Here is a 24,140-nt window from a genome sequence, read left to right on the forward strand (position 1 = left end):
ATGAAGGAAAGCTACAACAGCTAGGAGCCATTTGAACAGGGCCTTGAAAAAGCAGGAGACGGCTGGGCGCGGTGGCTCACACCAGCACTCCCAGCACTTTGAGAGGCTGAGGCGGATGGATCACGAGGTCAGGGTCAGGAGTTCGAGACCAGTACGACCAACATGGTGAAACCCCGTCTCTACTAAAAATACAAAAATTAGCCAGGCGTGGTGGCAGACGCCTGTAATCCCAGCTACTCAGGAGGCTGAGGCAGGAGAATCGCTTGAACCCGGGAGTGGGAGGTTGCAGTGAGCTGAGATCGCGCCATTGCACTCCAGCCGGGGCGACAGAGTAAGACTGTCTCAAAAAAAACAAAAACAAAAACAAAAAAACAAAGGAGGAGACGGAGACAACATGGACAAAACAATGTTCAAGTCAGATTTTCTGCCAAATGACTTCAGGTCAAAGATTGCAGCTAAATGAGTTTTAAAATACACATATTCGGGCTTTAGGGCTCTTCAGATTTCGAAACTACAAACGGTGGATTGCGGACTTCCAGTAAAATTGAGCAAACAGAAAATGCAAAGTCAATCACGGAGCGTTTCCTAGAGATAAACGTTATGCTGGAGGATAAACCCACGCCAACATCAAATGAACCCGGGGGTCGCAGGCGCCCCAAAGGCGATGCTTGCCAGTTTCCGCTCCTCTTCGCCAAGCACGCTCAAGCGGTTTCGTGAACTGGGAAGAACCCTGAAGAACGACGTCCAGTTCCCCCTCATTTTACAGACAAAAGCTCCGCGACCCAGAGAGGAAGAGGACGCGCGCAAGGTCACACAGCGGCTCCGGGGGAAGGTGCGGGCACGGCGTGAGGAGCCGGGGGCCGCGGATTCTCGCTTCCCTCCGCCCCGGCTTCTGCAGGCCCCAGGCGAGCCCCCAGCGCCCGGCCCGCTCAGAGCCCCTGCTCCCGGCGTCCCAGCTCTCACCTGCCGTCCCGCTACACAGCACGGGGAGGCAGCCCACAGCGCGCACCGCGGTCGCCATGCTGGAGCCCGAGCCGGACCTCGGCCTCCGCCCAGGGCAGCCTTGCCCACCGCCTACCGCGACTGCTCCTCGTCAAACGGCAAGCCTTGGGCCGCAGCGGAATTCCTGAGGCCCGAGTCCACGCAGCAGGGCAGGCCGGGGTGAGGGACTGTCCCGACGGGCCACACGGCAGGCGGAGCCCGGCGCAGTCGCGGACAGCCCCGCGGGAGCCTCGCGTTAGGACCCGAGGGCGGGGCTTGGACTAGCGGCCGGGCGTGGGCGGGGCTGGCTGGCGCCTGCAGCTCCGGAGAGAGAGGGTACGACCGGTCGGGTGGATTTGGCTGCTGGTGCAGGGGCTCTGGAGGGGTCCGCTGGCAGGGGACCCTCGGATTTACCCGAGCTGTCACTGCGGACCCCTGCGAGGTTCATAGAAGCACGGAAGGGGGCCAAGTGCAATGAGGATCCAAGGGATGAATAAGCCAGGAATGTAGAGAAGGTGTTCATCCCCAACTCCAGTAAAGCTCTGAGTTTCATTAGATTAAGCACTTAAATGACCTGCATTTCACATACACTTGTGGATTCATACCGATTCTAACGTTTGGTCACACATGCATATCTCAGCCCTGGGCCATGGTTTTTTTATTGCCTCCATACCATCTACGCCTACTCAAGTAACCCACACACCTGCAACACAGAAGGGCACAATGTCTTGTAAGAGGGTAGCCTGCTCAGATAAACGTCTGGTTTTCGAGTCTAGCATAAAAATTTTCAAACATACCGAAGAGTAAAAATACTGACAAGCTAGAGTTAACGATTATCAAGAGGAACACAGTTGTTTCATCTATTATTTTCCCATTTTCTTTGCTGAAATAGACAACTTATTTCACTCCAGGTTATTTTGATGCACACCATTTTCAACAGACCTTTTATATATTGAGTTGGCGAAATTAAGAGAAAAGAGATTGATTACACCTATGTGTAAAGCCAACTGCTTCAGCATAATTGGGAACATGGTAAGACCAGCTAATTCCATGGGCAAGGACCTACTGCCACACTTCATTTGCTGTGGAGTCAGTTCCTAAGTCAGAGGCAACAGTGTGTGAAATAATTAAGTATTAAGTCCAAGGATAGTTGTTTTGGCAGAAGCACTGTGGGCAGGAACAGCAAATCCATATCCAAAATGTCTATTCTAGTGAGAACAATTGCTGCCCCTTCCATGGTCCAATGTAATCAACCTACAACCAGATAGCTGGCTGAGCCCCCAGGAGTGTTGTCATATCAGGGGCTGTAGCCAGATTGTCCCTGGCGAGTGAAAGTCCACGTTGACCCCATGCATAACCTCCATCCCTAGCTCTTTATTCATGAGTCCATTTGGCTAGGTAAAGAGGCTGACTGACATCCACAAAATGGGTTATTCTATCCACCTCATTAAAATCCTCTGTGGAGGTCGCCCTTTGATAAGCACTCATGTGGGAAATAATTATCTTCACATTCTGGGCTGAAGTCCATCCACATACCTGTTCCCTAGACCTCTTTGTCACCAACTTCCTAATTATGTTCCTCTCAAGTACTGACCATCCAGCCAAGCCATTAGCCACTGCTCATGAAAAAGTATAGATCTATACTTCTAACCAGGCAAAATGAACAACCAGGCACACTACTCTTATCTTCTTCCCACAGGGAGGATTTCCCTTCACCGCCGTCCTTCAGAAGCATCCCAGAGTGGGATTGCAGTACTGCAGCTCTCCACTTTCAGGTGATACCAGCAGATCATGCAGAACCATGAGTAAACCAAGCCCAAGAGTTTTCTTCTTCAGGCAACTGGTCACAGGTAATTCCTCATGAAGCTGTGGGTAGGGGTTGAGAGAGAGAAGAACGTGTAGCTTACATGTTCAGGTCCTGCTCCAGTTCAGTTTCATATGTACCACTTCCATTCGATGATGGAGTGTTGCTGTGCACACACAACTTTATGGCTTGGTGATCATACAACAGCCAGTTCATGATGAGCAGCTTAAACTGCATGGTAAGTTGCTGGTCAATGGTCAAGCCTTCAGACTCTGTTAAGGCCCAAAGCAAGTTTTGATTACTTAGTCGTTTGTTTCTAACTTTTAAATTTGAAATAATTACAGATTCAAAGATACAGATAGGAAGTTGCAAAAATAGTACAGAGAGGTCCCATGTATCCTTTATTCAGTTTCCCCAAATGGTACATCTTACATAACTATAGTACAACATCAAAACCAGGAAGCTGACATCGGTACAATCCATAGATTTTATGAGTTTTACATACACTCATTTGTGTATGTGTGTATAGTTCTATGCAATTGTGTCACGTGTAGATTTCTGTATCCAGCACCACAATCAAGATACAGAACTGTTCTATCTCCAAGACCACCTGTGCATCTCCCTTCGAGTCAAACCCACCCCCTCTTTTATCCTCTCCTCCACCATCTTTAACCCTTGGCAACCACTAATCTGTTTCTCATCTCTATAATTTTATCATTTTGAGAACATTATATAAATGGAATCATATAATACATGATCTCATGACTGGCTTTTTTTCACTCAGCATAATACCCTTGACATCTATCCAAGTAGTTCCATGTACCAATAGTTTCTTCCTTTACATTGCTGAGTAGTATTCCATGGCACTAACATTTGTTTAACCATTCACCCATTGTAGGACATTTAGTTTGTCTCAAATTATTATTTTTATTTTCCTTTTCCTTTTTTTTTTTTTTTTTTTCCTTAAGACAGAGTCTCTCTCTGTTGCCCGGGCTGGAGTGCAGTGGCATAGTCTCAGCTCACTGCAACCTCCGTCTCCTGGGTTCAGGCGATTCTCATGCCTCAGCCTCCCGATTAGCTGGGATTACAGGCGTGTCCCATTACACTCAGCTAATTTTTTGTATTTTTAGTAGAGATGGGGTTTCACCATGTTGGCCAGGCTGGTCTCAAACTCCAGGCCTTTAAGTGATCCACCCACCTTGGCCTCCCAAAATGCTGGGATTATAGGCGTGAGCCACTGCGCCCAGCCTGTCTCCAGTTATTAACTATTTCAAACAAAGCTGCCATCAACATTCATGTATGTGATTTTTTGATATTTAGAAATTTTATTTTATTTTTATTTTTTTGAGACAGAGTCTCACTCTGTCGCCCAGGCTGGAGTGCAGTAGCACGATCTCGGCTCACTGCAAACTCCCCCTCCCAAGTTCAAGCGATTCTCCTGCCTCACCCTCCTGAGTAGCTAGGTACAGGCCTGTGCCACCATGCCCAGCTAATTTTTGTATTTTTGTAGAGACAGCATTTCACCATGTTGGCCAGGCTGGTCTCAAACTCCTGACCTCAAGCGATCCGCCTGCCTCAAACAATCCACCCACCTCAGACTCCCAAAGTGCTGGGATTACAGGCATGAGCCACTGTGCCCAACCAGAAATTTTAAAATTGTGGTAAAATACACATAACATAAAAATTGCCATCCTTTTTTTTTTTTTTTTTTTTTGAGACGGAGTCTCGTGTCTCACTCTGTCACCCAGGCTGGAGTGTAGTGGCATGATCTTAGCTCACTGCAACCTCTGCCTCCTGGGTTCAAGCGATTCTCCTGCCTCAGCCTCCTGAGTAGCTGGGACTACAGGCGCCCACCACCACGCCCAGCTAATTTTTGTATTTTTAGTAGAGACAGGTTTCACCGTGTTAGCCAGGATGGTCTCGATCTCCTGACCTCGTGATCCGCCCACCTTGGCCTCCCAAAGTGCTGGGATTATAGGCGTGAGCCACCGCGCCTGGCCCATCTTAATGATTTTTAAGTGTACAGTTCAGTGGCATTAAGTACATTCACGTTGTTGTGCTACCATTGCCACCATCTATCCACAGAAGTCTTTTATCTTTCAAAACTGAAACTGCAGCCATTAAACAATAACTCCCCATTCCCCTCTCCCCTCATGTAAGTGCAGTTATATAGTATTGTCCTTTTGTGACTGGCTTATTTCAGTTAGCATGTTGTTCTCAAGGTTCATCCAGGTATAGCATGTGCCAGAATTTCCTTACTTTTAATATTGTGAATAATATTCCATTGTATGAATAGATCGTATTTTATTATCCATTCATCTGTCAATGGACACTTGGGTTGCTTTCAGCTTTTGGCTATTGTGAATAATGCTGCTGTGAACATGAGTGTACAGATAATCTCTTCAAATTTCTGCTTTCAATTATTTTGAAATATATCCATCATGTACATGATTTTCTGTGGCTATAAGTTTTAATTTGGGGGGATAAATGTCAAACCATGAGATTATTAGATTGTGTGGTAAGTATATGTTTAGTTTTTAAAGAAACTGCCAGCCGGGCACGGTGGCTCACGCCTGTAATCCCAGCACTTTGGGAGGCCAAGGTGCGTGGATCATCTGAGGTCAGGAGTTAGAAACCAGTCTGGCTAACATGGTGAAACCCTATCTCTACTAAAAATACAAAAATTAGCCAGGTGTGGTGGCGCACACTTGTAATCCCAGCTACTCAAGAGGCTGAGGCAGGAGAATCACCTGAACCCAGGAGGTGGAGGTTTCGGTGAGCCAAGATTGAGCCATTGCACTCCAGCCTGGGCGACAAGAGTGAAACTCCATCTCAAAAAAAAAAAAAAAAAAAAAAAAAAAAAGAAAGAAAGAAAGGAAGAAGAAAAGAAAGAAACTGCCAAACTACTTTCCAAAGTGGCCATTCCATTTTATATTCCTGCCAGCAATGTGTGAAAGATCTAGTTTCTCTGTATCCTCACTAACATTCAGTGTTGTCCCCATTTTTTTAGCTGCTCTCATTGGTATGGTGACATATCATCATGGTTTTAATTTACATTTCCCTAATAGCTAATGATGTTGAATTTCTTTTCATGTGCTTCTAGAATTGCCATCTGTATACCCTCTTGAGTAAAATGTCTGTTCATGTCTTTTGCTCATTTTCTAGTTGGATTGTTCGGTTTCTTTCACTGTTGTGTTTTGAGAATTCTTTGTATATTCTACATGTGAGTCCATTTTCTTTTCTTTTTTCTTGGAAACAGGATCTTGCTGTATCGCCCAGGCTGAGTGTACTGGCACTATCATAACTCAATGCAGCCTCACACTCCCGGCCTCAAGCAATCCTCCTGCCTTGGCCTCCCATAGCTACAGGAATAACCACGGGATGGGTTCTGGGATCTATTGCACCCACCGTGAGACAGACCTGACCTAAAACTCCATCAATCACCTGATCTCTTTATGCCTGTGCTCTGACTGGTCACTGTGACATTTTGGGTCTCCAGGAATTGGTGTCAGCTCAGAGCCAGTGTTGAGTAATCCTTAAAACATCTGGATATTTCTCTGTCCTTAATGCATAGTCACCCTGGTAAATGGCTACAAGTACCTTTGGGGAAGGCTGAAAGGAAGATTAACTGTACGTTTTTGGTAGTGTACCAATGCCCTTCCTGAAAGGGGACCCAGCCTGCCCTTCACTCAAGGGACTCTGGATCTGTGAATTCACTCAAGTCTGGGAATTGATTGAGGAGACATGACTCCCTCTTTTGGTGATTCTTCTGTTCACTAGGCCTAGATCTTTTCTGCCTATACAAATCCAGTAAGACTTCAGTAGGTTCTCCATCTCTTTTATTTCCAGAAACACCAAAGGTAGCAACACCAAAGGTCCTGGTGAGCCTGGCCATTCTGAAGACTGTGTTTGTTCTACTGTCTATATGGTAACCATACCCAACTTCTGTTCAGTGATTAAGTGCCACCACATAGTGCCTGTCACCTCACTGTCTTCATTGTGTTTAGTGTTTTTTGGGGTTTTTTGGTTGTTTTGTTTTTGTGTTTGTTTTTTTGTTTTTGTTTTTTTTGTTTTTGTTTTTTGTGTTTTGTGTTTTTCTTTTTTGAGACAGAGATTTGCTCTTATTGCCCAGGCTGTAGTGCAGTGGCATGATCGCGGCTCACTGCAACCTCCGCCTTAGTGGTTCTCCTGCCTTAGCCTCCCGAGTAGCTGGGATTACAGGTGCCTGCCACCACGACCAGCTAATTTTTATATTTTTAGTAGAGGCAGGATTTTCCCTGTTGGCCAGGCTGGTCTTGAACTCCTGAACTCAGGTAATCCACCTGCCTCGGCTTCCCAAAGTGCTGGGATCACAGGCGTTAGACACCGCACCCGTCCTAGTGTTTTAGTTTGATGGTAGCTGTTCCCTCTGTATTTTTGACCTAAAGAGCCATGGCCACATGCAGTGGCTCACACCTGTAAATCCCAACACTTTGGGAAGCTGAAGTGGAAGGACCACTTGAGTCTGGGAGTTCAAGACCAGCCCTGGACAACATAGTGAGACCCCACCTCTACAAAAAGTTTTTAAAATAAAAAATTAGGGCTGGGCGTAATGGCTCACGCCTGTAATCCCAGCACTTGGGGAGGCCGAGATGGGCGGATTGCCTGAGGTCAGCAGTTCGAGCCCAGCCTGGCCAACATAGTGAAACTTCATCTCTACTAAAAATATAAAAAAGCCAGGCATGGTGGCAGGCGCCTATAATCCCAGCTACTCAGGAGGCTGAGGCAGGAGAATTGCTTGAACCTGGGAGGTGGAGGTTGCAGTGAGCTGAGATCCCACCATTGCACTCCAGCCTGGGCGACACAAGCAAGGCTTCATCTCAAAAAAAAAAAAAAAAAAATAGCTGGGCATGGTGGTGTGTCCCTGTAATCCCAGCTACTTGAGAGCTGAGGCAGGATAATTGCTTGAACCCAGGAGGTGGAGGTTGCAGTGAGCCAAGATCGTGCCACTGCACTCCAGCCTGGGCAACAGAGTGAGCCTCCATCTCAAGAAAAAGAAGAAATAAGAAGGAAGAGGAGGAGGAGGAGGAAGAAGAAGAAAGAAAAAGGAGGAGGAATAAGGAAGAAGAAGGAAAAAGGAGGAAGAGGAGGAGGAAGAAGGAGAAAGAAGGAGGAGGGAGGAGGAGTAGGAGAAGAAGGAAGAAGAAGGAGGAGGAGAAGAAGAGGGAGAAGGAGGAGGAGGAGGAGGAACAGGAGGAGAAGGAGAGGTGGAAAAAGAGAGCCATCACAGAGCTCTTCAAGGACGCTGAAGCTCATCTCACAACTTATTTCTCACAACTGTGGTGAAAGGAGGATCCTCCGACACTCTCAAGGTGGGTGAGCAGGTCTCATAAGATAAATCCACTCCATCATTCTAATCTCCCCAAGCCTTTGGATCGCTTCTTCTGTAGTATACCAAGGAAATTCTGGTATTTCAGTTTCCTCTGGTATAGGCCACTCTGGGCCTACACTTCTGTCAGTCTACGAAGAAAACTGTTGGTGACATTTTTAGCCTCTTTAGCCAAAACATTGACTCTGAAAGTTTTGCTTAAGGAGGAGTTTCACTTCCAGGGTGGCATGGTGAGGAGTTATGCAGACCCACTCCCCAGTGAAATAAGCATAATTGGTGAAAACTATTAAGAAGCTTTTTAATCTCTGGAAATTGTCCTAAGGACGTGCAGCAAATGAAGAAACATTTATTCAGGAAGATCTACTAAAACTCAATAAGAACAAAAGAGTCCATGGCATGTGAGCTACAATCCACTCCAACCCTCAGCACCCTCCTTCCCAGCTCAGCTTGATGAAGGCTCCATTCTCGACAGGTGTGATGAAGAAGACAGGGCTCACCTCAGCTCCCAATCAAGGGATGTGGTGTCTCGCTGGGAAAGGCAGACCACAAGATTCTTCATCACCTCCAACTCCTAGTTGAAGAGGCTAAATTCCTACTGTGTGCAGCTGAGAGATCAGAGGCTTCCTTCCTCCAAACTGCCCCCACTTACAGGATAAGCCTGGATCACTGGTGCACCAGGCTGAGGAGACAGGGGCTCCCGTTGCCCTCATCTCAGTTCATTCATTGGACAGGGATTCCACACCAGGAGAATCAAGCCAAGAAGACCTGAGGCTACCACCCCCACCCACTGTCTGGGAGTAGAGGCTCAGAGATTTTGCCCAGTAGGAGAGAGAGTCCACAAGACTAGAGAGCTCCAAAGCTACCCCTCAAGGAATTGACTTTATTTAAAACAGAGTTTGGGGAAGTTCAAACCTAAGGGAACTCTTAAGAACAGTGATTTTGTTGGTCAGCAAGTAGGAGGAGTCTGGTAACAGCACTTAAGCACAGCCAGCTAGGTCAGCCAGAAAGAGACACCTAAGAGGCCTCCAGGGGTCTCTTATTTATTTATTTATAATCAAGAATATGTGGTTTTGGAGGAGAATATCGGGGGACCTGCCCCGATAATCACGTAGGTTCTTTTCTGTTTTCCTAAGCGTCAACTGGCTTGAGAAATAAAAGGACAGAGTACAAAAGAGAGAAATTTTAAAGGTGGGTGTCCGGGGGAGACATCACACATTGGTAGGATCCGTGATGCCCCACAAGCCACAAAAACCAGCAAGTTTTTATTAGGGATTTTCAAAAGGGGAGGGAGTGTGCGAATAGGTGTGGGTGACAGACATCAAGTACTTAACAGGGTAATAGAATATCACAAGGCAAGTGGAGGCAGGGCGAGATCACAGGACCACAGGACCGAGGCGAAATTAAAATTGCTAATGAAGTTTCGGGCACCATTGTCATTGATAACATCTTATCAGGAGACAGGGTTTTGAGATCAACCGGTCTGACCAAAATTTATGAGGCGGGAATTTCCTCTTCCTAATAAGCCTGGGAGCGCTATGGGAGACTGGAGTTTATCTCACCTCTGCAATCTCGACCATAAGAGACAGGTATGATTTATCTCACCTCTGCAATCTCGACCATAAGAGACAGGTACGCCCCCAGGGGGGCCAGTTCAGAGACCTGCCCCTAGGTGCGCATTCTCTTTCTCAGGGATGTTCCATGCTGAGAAAAAGAATTCAGTGATATTTCTCCCATTTGCTTTTGAAAGAAGAGAAATATGGCTCTGTTCTGCCTGACTCACCAACGGTCAGAGTTTAAGGTTATCTCTCTTATTCCCTGAACAATTGCTGTTAAGGTCCTGTTCTTTTTTCAGGGTGCCCACATTTCATATTGCTCAAACACACATGCTGTACAATTTTTGTAGTTAACACAATTATTACAGGGTCCTGGAACAATATACATCCTCCTCAACTGACAGGATTAAGAGATTAAAGTAAAGACAGGCATAGGAAATCACAAGGGTATTGATTGGGGAAGTGATAAGTGTCCATGAAATCTTTACAATTTATGTTTAGAGATTGCAGTAAAGACAGGCATAAGAAATTACAAAGGTATTAATTTGGGGAACTAATAAATGTCCATAAAATCTTCACAATCCACGTTCTTCTGCCATGGTTTCAGCCGGTCCCTCTGTTTGGGGTCCCTGACTTCCCGCAACAGGAGGATAGACAGATTGACAGAACAGATTAGAAAATCCAGCAATACACAAATATGCCTGTTGTGTAAGGCCTAAAATTAAAGCCCAATAATATGGACTGCTGCCTTGACATCTGGTGAAATCAGGAAGGCTCCTAATGGCCTAACTGTAAGATCTACTCCCCACTCTTCCTTGTGGATAAGAACCAAGCAATGCTCTGTAACAAAGGGACCAGGCACAGTTCCTGCTTATCTCAGAGTAATGGAGTTCAGTTCCTGCCAGCCCACAGAATTATTCAAACAAACCAGTACATCCTCCCACAGGAACCAGGAGTCGTTTCTCCCTCTTAATACTACAAAGCCTGTTTCCCACAGCCCTTGCTGGTTCACTCTGTTCCCAAATGCAGCCTCCATGTTGCCCAGTGGGCATGGGGTATCCTTCTCTCAGTACATGTGAGTCATAAACCACTGTGGAGCTCTTCTTTCCAGTTTCGGGTGTCAGGTGTTCAGCCATCCCTAAACCCCAGAGCTGGAATCTTCCCCTCACCAACAGAGTGAATGAGAGGGCATTAAAACAATGCCCAACTGATTTCTTTACTAAGAGGCCAAAGCAATTCAGTGAGGAAAAGATAGCCTTTTCAACAAATGGTGCAGGAAGAACTGGACAACCACAGGCAAAATAAATAAGCAAGCCACAACCTGAACCTTATACTTTATCAAATAATTAGACTTCCACAATAATTTTTATAAAACATGTATTCAATGAAAGACTCCATTAAGAGAATGAAATGGGCCAGGTGCCGTGGCTCACACCTGTAATCCCAGCACTTTGGGAGGCCGAGGAGGGCAGATCGCTTGAGGTCAGGAGTTTAAGACCAGCCTGGCCAACATGGTGAAACGCTGTCTCTACTAAAAATACAAAAATTAGCCAGGCGTGGTGTCAGACACCTGTAATCCCAGCTACTCAGGAGGCTGAGGCAGGAGAATTACTTGGACCCAGGAGGCAGAGGGTGCAGTGAGCCAAGATTGTGCCACTGCACTCCAGCCTGGACGACAGAGCAAGACTCTGTCTCAGAAAAAAAAAAAAAAAAAAAAAAATCAGAGAGAGAAAATTAACTGACAAGCTACAGACTGGGAGGAAATATCTGCAAGCCACATACCTGACAAAACACTAGTATCTAGAATTTATGAAGAATTCTCAAAACTCAACAGTAAAATAACAAGCAATTCTATTAGAAAATGAGGAAAAGACATTTCACCAAAAAAGATGTACAGAAGGTAAAGAGCTATATGAAAAGATGTCCCACCACATTAACCATTAGGGAAATGCAAATCAAACCCACAATGATATATCCCTACACACCTATCAAAATGGCTAAAGTAAAAAGTAGTGCCAAACACCATAAACTGATGAGGATGTGAGAAACAGGATCACTCATACATTGCTGGTGGGGACATAAAATGGTACCGCTATTCTGGAAAACATTTTGGCAGTTTCTTAAAAAGCTAAACATGCAGGCCAGGCACAGTGGCTCACACCTGTAATCCCAGCACTTTGGGAGGCCAAGGTGGGCAGATCACGAGGTCAGGAGTTCAAGACCAGCCTGGTCAACATGGCAAAACCCCGTCTCCACTAAAAATACAAAAATAAGCTGGGAGTGGTGGCATGTGCCTGTAATCCCAGCTACTCAGGAGGCTGAGGCAGGAGACTCGCTTGAACCCAGGAGGCAGATGTTGCAGTGAGCTGAGATCACGCCACTGCACTTCAACTTGGGCAACAGAGCAAGCCTCCGTCTCAAAAAAAAAAAAAAAAAAAAAAAGCTAAACATGCTTCTACCCTACTACGCCTAGCAATTGCATTCCTGAAAATTTATCTCAGATAAATGGAAACTTCTATTTACACACAAAAAAAACCTGTTTATGAACGTTCATGGCAGCTTTATTTGTAATAGCCTTCAAACTGGAAACATCCCATGCATCTTTCAATGGGTCAATGGTTAAACACACTCTGGTAAATCCATGTCATATACTCCTACTCAGCAATAAAAAGGAGTAAGTCATTGATACACGCAATTTGGGTGACTCTCCAGAAAACTATGCTAAATGAAAAAAAGCCAATCTTGGCCAGGCACGATGGCTCATGCCTGCAATCCCAGCCCTCTGAGGGGCTGAGGTGGGAGAATCGCTTAAGCCCAGGAGGTTGATGCTGCAGTGAGCTGCGACAACACCACTGCACTCCAGCCTGGGCGACAGAGCAAGACCCTGTCTCAAAAAGAAAAAGGAAACGTCAATTTCAAAAGGTCACATGCTGCATGGTTTAATTTACACAATGTTCCTGAAATGACAAACATAGAAATGGAGACCAGATGAGTGGTTGTCAGGAGTTAGGAAGGGGGTGGCGGCAGGAGGGAAGTGGTGTGGCTATACAAGGGCAACGTGAATCCTTGTGGTAATGGAAGTACAGCTGGCCCTCCAAATCCATGGGTTCCTTATCTGTGGATTCAACCAATCAAGATAAAAAGTATTCAGAAAAGAAAGGATGGTTGTGTCTGTACTAGACATGTACAGACTTTTTTCTTGTCATTATTTCCTAGGCAATACAGTATAACAACTACTTATATAGCATTTACATTGTATCAGGTGTTATAAGTCATCTAGAGATTAAAGTCTACAGGAGATTGTGCATGGGTTATATGCAAATACTATTATATGTCATTTTGTATCAGGGACTTGAGCAGTCGCAGACTTTGGTATCTACAGGGGTCCTGGAACCAATCCCTCAGGGATATTGAGGAATGACTATATTCTGTAACTTAACTGTATCAATGTCAATATGCTGGTTGTCATATTGTTATTGTTTTGCAAAGTGTTACCATGAAGAAAACTAGGTGAAGGGTACATGGGATTTCTCTGTATTATTTCTCACAACTGCATGAGAATCTACAGTTATTTCCAAATAAAAATTTTAATGTAACAAGTACATGAACTCAAAAAAGTTCAGCTGACCATGAGAATGGATATCTTATACCAAGGACTAAAGGAATCTTTTTCCCTACCAAGAATCTTGGCCATATTTTTTTACTGGGAGTTGATAGCCTCTCAAAAATCATAAACTTTGTGATTTTTACAAAGGTTCTTTCTGGTGGTCCCTGGATGTCCAAGCCACATCTCATCACCCTTACTCATTTGCTCAAACCAGGCCAGCAAATTAGGCCTCAGTCTTAGGGATCACCCCTATTTCTGCACCCTGGTTATTCGAACTGCTTTTTAAGGCTTCCCTCCCAGGTGTTTCCCTGGAAGGACTCGCTACCAATGCTCCGGAGAACCAGATACAGGCAGTTCAGGCCGTGGTTAAGGCTCCCCGGTTCCCTAGGGCTGACCTCATCCCCTTTTATAACAGCTACATTTTGATATATTTCACCCACCACACAATTCACTCATTTAATGTGTAAAACTTGGTGGGTTTTAGTATATTCACAGGACTGTGCACCCATGAACAGAGGCAGTTTTAGAACATCTATTATTACTGTGAAAAGAAACCCCATACCCTTTAGCTGTTTCTCCCCTAAACTTCGTCCAGTCTGTCGCCCTAGCTTAAAGAAACCACTAATTTAACTAAGAACCCACTGCCAAATCTGAGGTCACGAAATTTATCCGTTTTCTTCTATGAGTTTTACCATTTTAGCTTTGATGCATTTTGCATTTATTTTTGTATATTGGGTTAGGTAAGAGTCCAGTTTTTGCATATGGCTGTACAGGTGTCCCAGCACCATTTGTTGAAAAGACTATTCCTTCCCCATAGAATAGTCCTGGCACTCTTGTTGAAAATTAGTTGACCATAGACACATAGGTTTATTTCTGAGCTCAAAATTCTATTCTGTTGGTCTGTATGTCCACACTTTTACCGTTTCCATACTATCTTGACTACTGTTGCTTTATAGTAAGTTTTGAAATTAGTAAGTGTGAGTCCTTCTACTTCATTATTCTTTTTCAAGATTGTTTTGGCTATTCTAGATCCCTTGCAATTTCATATAAATGCTGGAAATCAACTTTTCAATTTCTACCAATAATATAGCTGGGATTCTTATAGGGATTGCCTTGAATCTGTAGATCAATTTGGGTAGTATTGTTATCTTGACAATAGTAAGTCTTCCAATCCATGAACGTGAGATGTTTTTTCATTTATTTATATCTTCTTTAATTTCTTTCAACAGTATCATGTAGCTTTCAGAATATGTTTTGCCACTTCTTTTGTTAAATTTATACCTTAAGTATTTTATACTTTTTGATGCCATTGTATTACACATGGAATTGTTTTCCTTCCTTCCTTCCTTCCCTCCTTCTTTCCTTCATTCTTTCTTTTTCTTTCTCTTCTTTGAGACAGGGTCAGCTCTATTGCCCAGGCTGGAGTACAGTGGCATGATCATGGCTCATGGCAGCCTCAACCCTCTGGGCTCAAGCAATCCTCCTACCTCAGCTTCCCAAGTAGCTGGGACTACAGGCCCACACCACTATACCTGGCTAATTTTTGTATTTTTTGTAGAGACAGGGTCTCACTATGTTGTTTAGGCCGGTCTTGAATCCCTGGGCTTAAGCAATCCTCCTGCCTCAGCCCCCTAAAGTGCTGGGATTACAGGCATGACCCATCACGTCTGGTCTGGAATTGTTTTCTTAATTTTATTTTTGAATTGTTCATCACACATGTATAGAAATATTACTCATTTTTGGCCACACACGGTGGCTCATGCCTGTAATCCCAGCACTTTGGGAGGCCGAGGCAGGTGGATCACAAAGTGAAGAGATCGAGACCATCCTGGCCAACATGGTGAAACCCCCTCTCTGTTAAAAATACAAAAATTAGCCATGTGTGGTGGCCTGTATTCTCAGCTACTCTGGAGGCTGAGGCAGGAGAATTACTTGAACCTGGGAGGCAGAGGTTGCGGTGAACCGAGATCGTACCACTGCACTCCAGCCTGGTGACAGAGTGAGACTCCGTCTCAAAAAAATAAAAATTAAATTAATTAAGTAAATAAATATTATTCATTTTTGTATATTGATCTTATATCAAGCAATGCTGCTAAACTCATTTACTCTAAAAGGTTTTTAATGGATTCCTTAGCATTTTCTATACACAAGATCATATCATTTGTGAATAGAAATAGTTTTTCATGTTCAACCAACTAATTAAACATTTACAATGCTTTTTTTGAGATGGAGTCTCACTCTGTTGCCCAAGCTAAAGTGCAGTGGTGTGATCTTGGCTCACTGCCTCCCAGGTTCAAGTGATTCTCCTGCCTCAGCCTCCTGAGTAGCTGAGATTAGAGGCACACACCACCCCACCTGGCTAATTTTTTTTTATTTTTAGTAGAGATGGGGTTTCACCATGTTGGCCAGGCTGGTCTTGAACTCCTGACCTCAGGTGATCCACCTGCCTCTGCCTCCCAAAGTGCTAGGATTACAACCATGAGCCACCGCACCTGGCTCTATTATTCTCTCCCTCTGACATTTCTGTTCACCACTGCAGCACTCTGAATCCTGCCATTCTCCTGCTCCTAACAGAAAAAAAAAAAAGAAAAGAGGGACCTCACAATTGTCTTACCTAACAGAAAGTTATGGAACTTTCTGTACCTCACTCAGATCCATTAGAGACTCCTGTGAGAACCATGGCCTAATATTTTTGTTGTTGTTTATGATGGATGATACCTTAAAACTGAAACTGGAGGTTATTAAGCAGGACAAGCTATTACTAATTTAAGTTCTCTTTAGAATATAGTCCCCTATCTGAGGTAAAATCAGCCCAGATGGCAGAACTTATCTCACTTACTATATAGAGCTCATCAACTAGCCAAATACCAGAGAGTAAACATATATACAGATAGCGGACATGCTTGGGAGGAGTATATGACTTTAGGGTACTCTAAAAACAAAGAGGGTTTCCTAACCTCAGATAGAACCCTCTTCAAAAATGAACAACAAATTAAAGAACTTTTATTAGGTAGATGCACTCCTACTTCTTAGATTGTAGCTGTTATGAAAGCTAAGGCTCATGAAAAGATAGTATGAGAAGTGAAAATATGAAAAAGATAATATGGAAGTGAAAGAAAATGCTCTAGCTGATTACCATGCCAAAGAAGCAGCCTTAACCAAGGCTATGTTCCTAACTGAACCCTCAAAGGATCCATCTCTGGAGGAATTCCAAGAGATTCAAAAATATCAACATTAAGGCCCTGATTCTGGAAATGAAAAGTGTTAAAAATTATAACCTTCACTCAAATAATCCCTAGTGTTCCCAAAATGGCCATGTGGTTGTGCCAGGTTTTTTCAAGCGGATATCAGCTAAATTTCTCCATTATATTATCCATTATGGTACATATGACTGTTACTATCTTAAATTATCATTGATGAAGAAACTTTGAAGAACAGCTTTTTAACAGTATTTTTAGGCTGTACACCATCTGTCAACATAGTCCTGGAAAAACTGTAAAGGCAGGACATGGCCAGGAACCAAAGTCTCAGGAGCCCTCTGGAAACTTTCAGATGGATTTTATCCAGCCTCCTCCCTTCATGATATTTGAATATGTTTTAGTTATTGTATGTTTTAGTATCGTATGTATTATATTAATGGGTTGAAGCATTTCCTTTCTGAAAATTTGCAGTCCTTACAGCCACTAAGAAGTTTCCAACCTGGAACATCCAAACTTTTATAGCAAGTGATCAAGGCACACACACTTTAGGGAAACTGATAAATTAATAGTTTGGATATTTGTCCCCACCCAAATCTTATGTTGAAATGTAATCACCAGTGTTAAGGCTGGGGCCTAGTGGGAGGTGACTGGATCATGGGTGTGGAGTTCTCATGAATGGAGTGCATTCTCATGAGATCTGGTCATTTAGGTAATACCTGCTCCCACCAACTCTTTCTCACTCCTGTTTTCACCATGTGATGTGGCTACTCACCCTTCACCTTCCACCATGATTGTAGCTTCCTGAGCCCATACCCAGAAGCTGAACAGGTATCAGCACTATGCTTCCTGTAAAGGCTGCAGAACTATGAACCAGTTGAACCTCTTTTCCTTATAAATTACTCAGTCTCAAGTATTTCCTTACAGCAATGCAAGAACAGCCTAATACAGAAAATTGGTATCCAGCAGTGGGACATTGCTATAAAGATAACTGAAAATGCAGAAGCAGCTTTGTAACTGGGTAACAGGGAGAGGGTGGAAGAGTTTGGAGGGCTCAGAAGCAGACAAGATGATGAGGGAAAGTTTGGAACTTCTTAAAGACTAGTTAAGTACTTGTGACCAAAATGCTTATATTGATATGGACAGTGAAGTCCACACTGCCAAGGTATCAGATGGAAATGAGAAACATATTGAGAACTGAAGCAAAGGTCACCCATTATGCCTTAGCAAAGAACTTGGCTGTATTATATCCATGTCCTAGGGATCTGTGGAAGTTTAAATTTCAGAGTGATGATTTAAGGTGTCTGCCAGAAGAAACTTCTAAGCAGCAAAGCATTCAAGATGTGACCTGGCTGCTTCTAATAACCAATGCTCAGATGTGGAAGCAAATAAATGACTTAAAGTTGGAATTTATATTTCAAAGGGAAGCAGAGTGTAAAAGTTTGGGACATTTGCAGCCTGACTTTGTGGCAGAGAAAGAAAAAGCTTTATTGGGAGAAGAATTCAAGCAGGATGTGGAGCAACTACTTGCTAGAGATATTTGCATAACTAAAAAGGATCCAAGTGCTAATAGCCAAGACAATGGGAAAAAAGCCTCTAAGGCATTTCAGAGACCATTGTGGCAGCCCCTCCCGTCACAGGCCCTGAGGCCTAGGAGGACTGAATGGTTTTATGGGCCAGGCCCATGGCCATGCTTTCCTGCACAGCCTCAGGACAGTGCTGCCTATATCTGCTGCTTTAGCTCCAGCTGTGGTTCAAAGGGGCTCAGGTACAGCTCAAGCTGCCACTTTGGAGAATGCAAGCAGTAAGTTTTGGTAGCTTTCACATGGTATTAAACCTGTTGGTGTGCAGAGTGCAAGAGTGAAGAATGCTTGTCAGCCTCCATCTAGATTTCAGAGTCTGTATGAGAAAGGCTCAGTGCCCAGGCAGAAGCCTGCTGCAGGGGTGGAGCCCTCCCAGAGAACCTCAACTAGGTCATTGTCAAGGGGAAATGTGGGGTTGGAGCCCTCACACAGTGTCCCCAATGGGGCACTGCCTAGTGGAGCTGTGGGAAGGGGGCTATTGCCCTCCAGATTCCAGAATGGTAGAGCCACCAGCAGCTTGCAATCTCAGCATGGAAAAGCCACAGAGGTGGAGCTGCCCAAGGCCTGGGAGCCCACCCCTTGCATCAGTGTGCCCTGGATGCAGGATATGGAGTCAAAGGAGGTTATTTTGGAGCTTTGAGATTTAATGACTGCCCTGCTGGGTTTCAGAGTTGCATGGGGACTGTAGCCCCTTTCTTTTGGCCAATTTCTCCCATTTGGAATAGGAATATTTACCCAATGCCTATACACCCCTTGTATCTTGAAAGTAAATAACTTGTTTTTTTATTTTTTAGGCTCATAAGTGAAAGCACTTGCCTTGTCTCAAATGAAACTTGAGACTTCAGACCTTTGAGTTAACTCTGGAATGAGTTAAGACTTTGGAAGACTATTGGGAAGGCATGAATGTATTTTGCAATTTGAGAAGGACATGAGATTTGGAGGGGGCCAGGGACAGAATGAAATGGCTTAGATATTTGTCCACACTAAAATCTCATGTTGAAATGTAATACCAATGTTGAGGGTGGGGCCTGGTGGGAGGTGATTTGTTCATGGGGGTGGAGTTCTCATGAATGGAAAAAGTGCTTACAAGATCTTGTCATTTAAAAGTATGTTGGGGAGGCAGCCATAAAAAAGGATGAGTTCATGTCATTTGCAGGGACATGGATGAAGATGGAAACCATCATTCTCACAAACTATCACAAGGACAGAGAACCAAACACCACACGTTCTCACTCATAGGTGAGAATTGAACAGTGAGAACACTTGGACACAGGGAGGGGAAAATCACACACCAGGGCCTGTCAGGGGGTGGGGGGAGCTGGGGGTGGGGATAGCATTAGGAGAAATAATACCTAATGTAAATAACGAGTTGATGGGTGCAGCAAACCAACATGGCACATGGATACCTACGTAACAAACCTGTACACCATGCACATGTACCATAGAACTTAAAGTATAATAATAATAAAAGGCCAGAAAAAAATTTTTAACGTTTTTTTAAAAAGTATGTTGGGGAGCTAGGCACAATGGTTCACGCCTGTAATCCCAACACTTTGGGAGGCTGAGGTGGGCAGATCACTTGAGGTCAGGAGTTTGAGACCAGCCTGGCCAAGATGGTGAAACCCCATCTCTACTAAAAATGCAAAAATTAGCCAGGTGTGGTGGCATGTGCCTGTAATCCCAGGGAGGCTGAGGCAGGAGAATCACTTGAACCCAGGAGGCAGAGGTTGCAGTGAGCCGAGATTGCACCACTGCACTCCAACCTAGTTGACGGAGCAAGAGTTCATCTTGAAAAAAAAATATATATATATATATGTTGGGATGTTGGGGGAGCTAAACTATGAGGACGCAAAGGCATAAGAATGATACAATGGAGCCAGGTGCAGTGGTTCACGCCTGTAATGCCAGCACTCTGGGAAGCTGAGGCAGGCAGATCATGAGGTCAGGAGTTAGGAGACCAGCCTGGTCAACATAGTGAAACCCCGTCTCTACTAAAAATACAAAAATTAGCCAGGCATGGTGTTGTGTGCCTGTAGTTCCAGCTACTCAGGGGGCTGAGGCAGGAGAATTGCTTGAACCTTGGAGGTGGAGGTGGCAGTGAGCCGAGATCACGCCACTGCACTCCAGCTTGGGCAACAGAGTGAGACTTTGTCTTAAAAAAAAAAAAAAGAAAAGAAAGAAACGATACAATAGATGGACTTCAGGGACTCAGGGGAAAGGATGGGAGGAGGATTAGGGATAAAAGACTATACATTGGGTACAGTATATACTGCTTGGGTGATGGGTGCACCAAAATCTCATAAATCACCACTAAAGAACTTATTCATGTAACCAAATACCACCTGTTCCCCAAAAACCCAGTCTCAGGTATTTCTTTATAGCAATACAAAAACAGCCTAATACAGGAACCACGTAACAAAACTCCATAAGGCATTAACCCTTACTCAAAAATTATACTTCTTTTATTATCCACAATCTTCTGGAAAGCTTGGAAGAATAAATAGCATCCTTAAGTTAAAATTAACAAAATTTTCAGAAATCCTTGCACTCTCTAGGCAAAGGTACTTCCAGAATACCTTATGGCCATTTGGTTCACTCCCCTGGGGACATATCAGTTCTCCCCCTAAGAACTGGTAATTGGAAGGCCCACTTATTTAGGGATTTTACCTCCAATACTATACTCTACCATGCTGTATGAAGGCATGGCAAAATAGGGTAAAGGACTCAAGTACTGTCACCAACAGTCTTATCACCAACAGGTTGAGGCCACCTTCCCACATCTTCCTAAACAGCCTCTTTATAATGTTAAATCATAAGATTTTGTCTACTGGAAGAGTCATCCAAGAAAAACTGTTTTTGAACCTTATTGTGAGGGACATTATCAGGTACCATTAGCAAAAAATACAGCAGTGAAACTCCAGGGAATAAATCAATCAAACTCTAGGGAGTCAAGTTGTACTCATTTTGCAACTAAGGAAACAATTAAGAATTGACACAACAAGATGGCTACTCCAATAGAAAATTAAAAACTAGGATTCTCCAGGGTATTCTATACATAGCTGATCTTCAGAACTATACAGATAATTCAAGACCCTCAGAATAAATTATCTTGAATAGTAGATAGCCTCTGCCCAAGATATCAGACCAAGACGTCTGTAAAACTTCTGTTTTGTTTTTCATCTGCTTGCTTATGGTCATTCTTCTTTTCATTTTCTATAGACCCCTGGTTGTCATCCACCCACAGTGGCCCTTTGTCTCTTTTCTTTCATTTTTGTTATAATTGTTACGTCAGAACATGCTCATTCTAATGCCATTCTTACATTATCCTAAACAGTAGCCAGTACCCTCAATCTTACCAACATTGGTTATACCATCCGTCACCAGACCACCATGATAAATACATTTGACAAGCTCTAGTCTCATCAAATGAGTCTATAGGGAATAATAGGCAATGGCTTTTTCACTTGCACCTACAGAACAAATGACATTAAATAAACCCAGCTGTGGTTTTACTAGTGTCCTCTCCCAGAAAAAGAACCAATTATGATAGTATATTGATCTGACTCCAGGTAATTCTAAATTTGAATCCAATGAACTTCATAGGGTGATGAGTTAGTTACTTATCACTTGGAAGAGACATTAATAGGAATCCAAATTTGTAACACAGTTAATGTAAGGCCTTTGTTCCAATTTCGAGCCATGAAACAACTCCCTTTTTTTCTGGAGTTTTATGTGCCCCTACCAGGTTCACTTCATTTTTCCCAGGACATCTAATCTTATTTTCCCCAGATTAAGGAATAGTATTACAAGACCTGCCTGTGTATTGAAATCCTAACTCTAGTCACCAATGCTGGAAATTCCAACTCAGGCAGGAGCTCCAAATGAGATCACCCGTGATTATTCAGGCACTCTACTTGAGGAATTGCTTACTTACTGTTTATGTGAACAGAGCAGTGTTCCAATGGTGGGAAATAAAAAGACTGAAAAAGACCTATCACTAACTCTGGCCGAAGTTATGAATGACACCACCTCTTCCCTAGATGGAATACAGATCTGTCTCAACTTACTGGCACAAGTTGTGATGGACAATTGCATTGCTAGGATTATTTGTTGGCTAATCATGGTAGCATCTGTGTCATTGCTACTACTTCTTTCTCTACTTGGATTAATGAAACAGACATGGTAGAATAAGCTATACATCACCTTAAAGAACGCACTTCTTTGCTCAGATGATTGCCATAATGATAGAACAAAAAGATCAAGAAGATATCCTGGTACAGTTTACTACAGAGACAACTGAACAATCTCCAAGTGGTGAAGATCTGGATCTCTTGCCTTCTCTGAACTGGTCAATCTTTCTCAACAAAGAGAATGATCAAAAGGGAAGTCCTTGACAGTCTTAGTGTTTGTGACTTATTTGAATGATAATTGAATCATTTTCATGTTGATTTGTTTGAGGGTGTGTGCTTGTGTAATAACGAATTTGGGCCAGGTGTGGTGGCTCACATCTGTAATCCCAGCACTTTGGGAGGCCGAGGTGGGTGAATCACCTGAGGTCAGGAGTTCAAGACCAGCCTGACCAACATGGAGAAACCCATCTCTATTAAAAACAGAAAATTAGCCGGGCATGGTGGTACATGCCTGTAATCCCAGCTACTCGGGAGGCTGAGGCAGGAGAATTGCTTGAACCCGGGAGGCAGAAGTTGCAGTGCCGAGATTGTGCATTGCACTCCAGCCTGGGCAACAAGAGTGAAACTCTGTCTCAAAATAAATAAAATAAAAATAAAGAACTTGGCTGGACTTTATCCCTAGTTCCTGGGAAATAACCTCTAGATCACTGGAATTTCCTGAGGGATAGAAGTGCCTTTTACTATTCATGGTGGGCCACATCTTGTGGGGGTTCAGTCAGGATGGTGGGGAAAATTATATGATGCAAATCTTCTTGGAAGGCCTGGAGGGCTTGCTCCAGTAATAAACTTGGCTGAAGGCAGCCTTGTCCTCTTAGTTAAATAAATTAAAGTAGAAAGAAAGGAATGTGGGGAGTTTACCTAGTTTGTTTATTCATGTGGTCCTAAGACTAACCTTTGATTTACAGTGGGTGCTTAAGTGCTTTCTACTTGGGAAGTCCACAGTGTCAATTACCATCTAGTGGTGTTGACTCAAGCCTCTGTCAATTAATCTTTACTGAATAAATGCAAGTCTCACTAGCTGGTCAGGGCAGCAGTCCCAACCATTGATAGCACTCTGCTTGGAGTCTGTAAGCAGCCCAGACACTCAGCTGGACTGGCAAAGCAGAGTATCTGTGTGTCAGTGTACTTTATTCATCCATTGTTGGGTCAGGGTCTGCGGGGACAGACCCCCGCATTTTCTGATAGTTTATGCTAAAGAGGTGACTCACAGTTGGCCTCTACTTTATGCTAATGAGATAGCAGGATGGCTGCTGGTCATGCCAGAAATACCAAGCATGTAATTAGAGTTGGGGCTTTCAGCCATGTAATATCAGCCAAACCTCTAGGGAGAGGAGGGTGAGCTGGTGATTGAGTTCAACTGTGAGGTCAATGATTCAATCATTCATGATTATGTAATAAAACCCCAATAAAAACTCTGGACACCAAAACTCATGTGAGCTTCCATGGTAGGCATTTCTCTGTGCATTGTCACACATCAGTGTGCCAGCAGGGTAACATGCTGCTGGGGAGACAGAAGCTTTGCATTTGGGGTATTCCTATACTCTTCCCTATGCATCTCATCCTTGGGCTGGTTCTGATTTGTATCCTTTTTCTATAATTGTCATCATAAATATAGTGCTCTCCTGAGTTCTGATATACATTCTAGAAAGTTATCAACCTGCAGGGATCATGAGAATTCCTGAATTTGTAGCCAATTGGTTATAAGTAAAGGTAGCCTGGGAACTCCCAAATTCATGGCTGTTATCTGAAGTGAGGGCAGTCTTGTGGGCTACTGTGTCCTTAACACATGAAATTTGGCTTAACTCTGGGTAATTGTTATCAGAAGTCATCACAGTGCTACAAAATAACACTGAATTT

General features: G+C 43.8%; 1 protein-coding gene across 1 annotated transcript in view; it reads right to left on the reverse strand.

Annotated features, from left to right (window-relative positions):
• Nucleotides 1-1,264, reverse strand: part of MRPS5 (mitochondrial ribosomal protein S5) — a 37,163-nt gene extending 35,899 nt beyond the window's left edge. Inside the window, exon 1 of the mRNA XM_054472736.2 lies at nt 964-1,264. Within this exon, the coding sequence (XP_054328711.1) occupies nt 964-1,021 (58 nt within the window). The 5' untranslated portion in view covers nt 1,022-1,264. The remainder of the gene's footprint in view (nt 1-963) is intronic.
• Nucleotides 1,265-24,140: the final 22,876 nt, after the last annotated feature.

The sequence above is a fragment of the Pongo pygmaeus genome, chromosome 12 (genome assembly GCF_028885625.2).
Source record: "Pongo pygmaeus isolate AG05252 chromosome 12, NHGRI_mPonPyg2-v2.0_pri, whole genome shotgun sequence".
Lineage (NCBI taxonomy): Eukaryota > Metazoa > Chordata > Mammalia > Primates > Hominidae > Pongo > Pongo pygmaeus.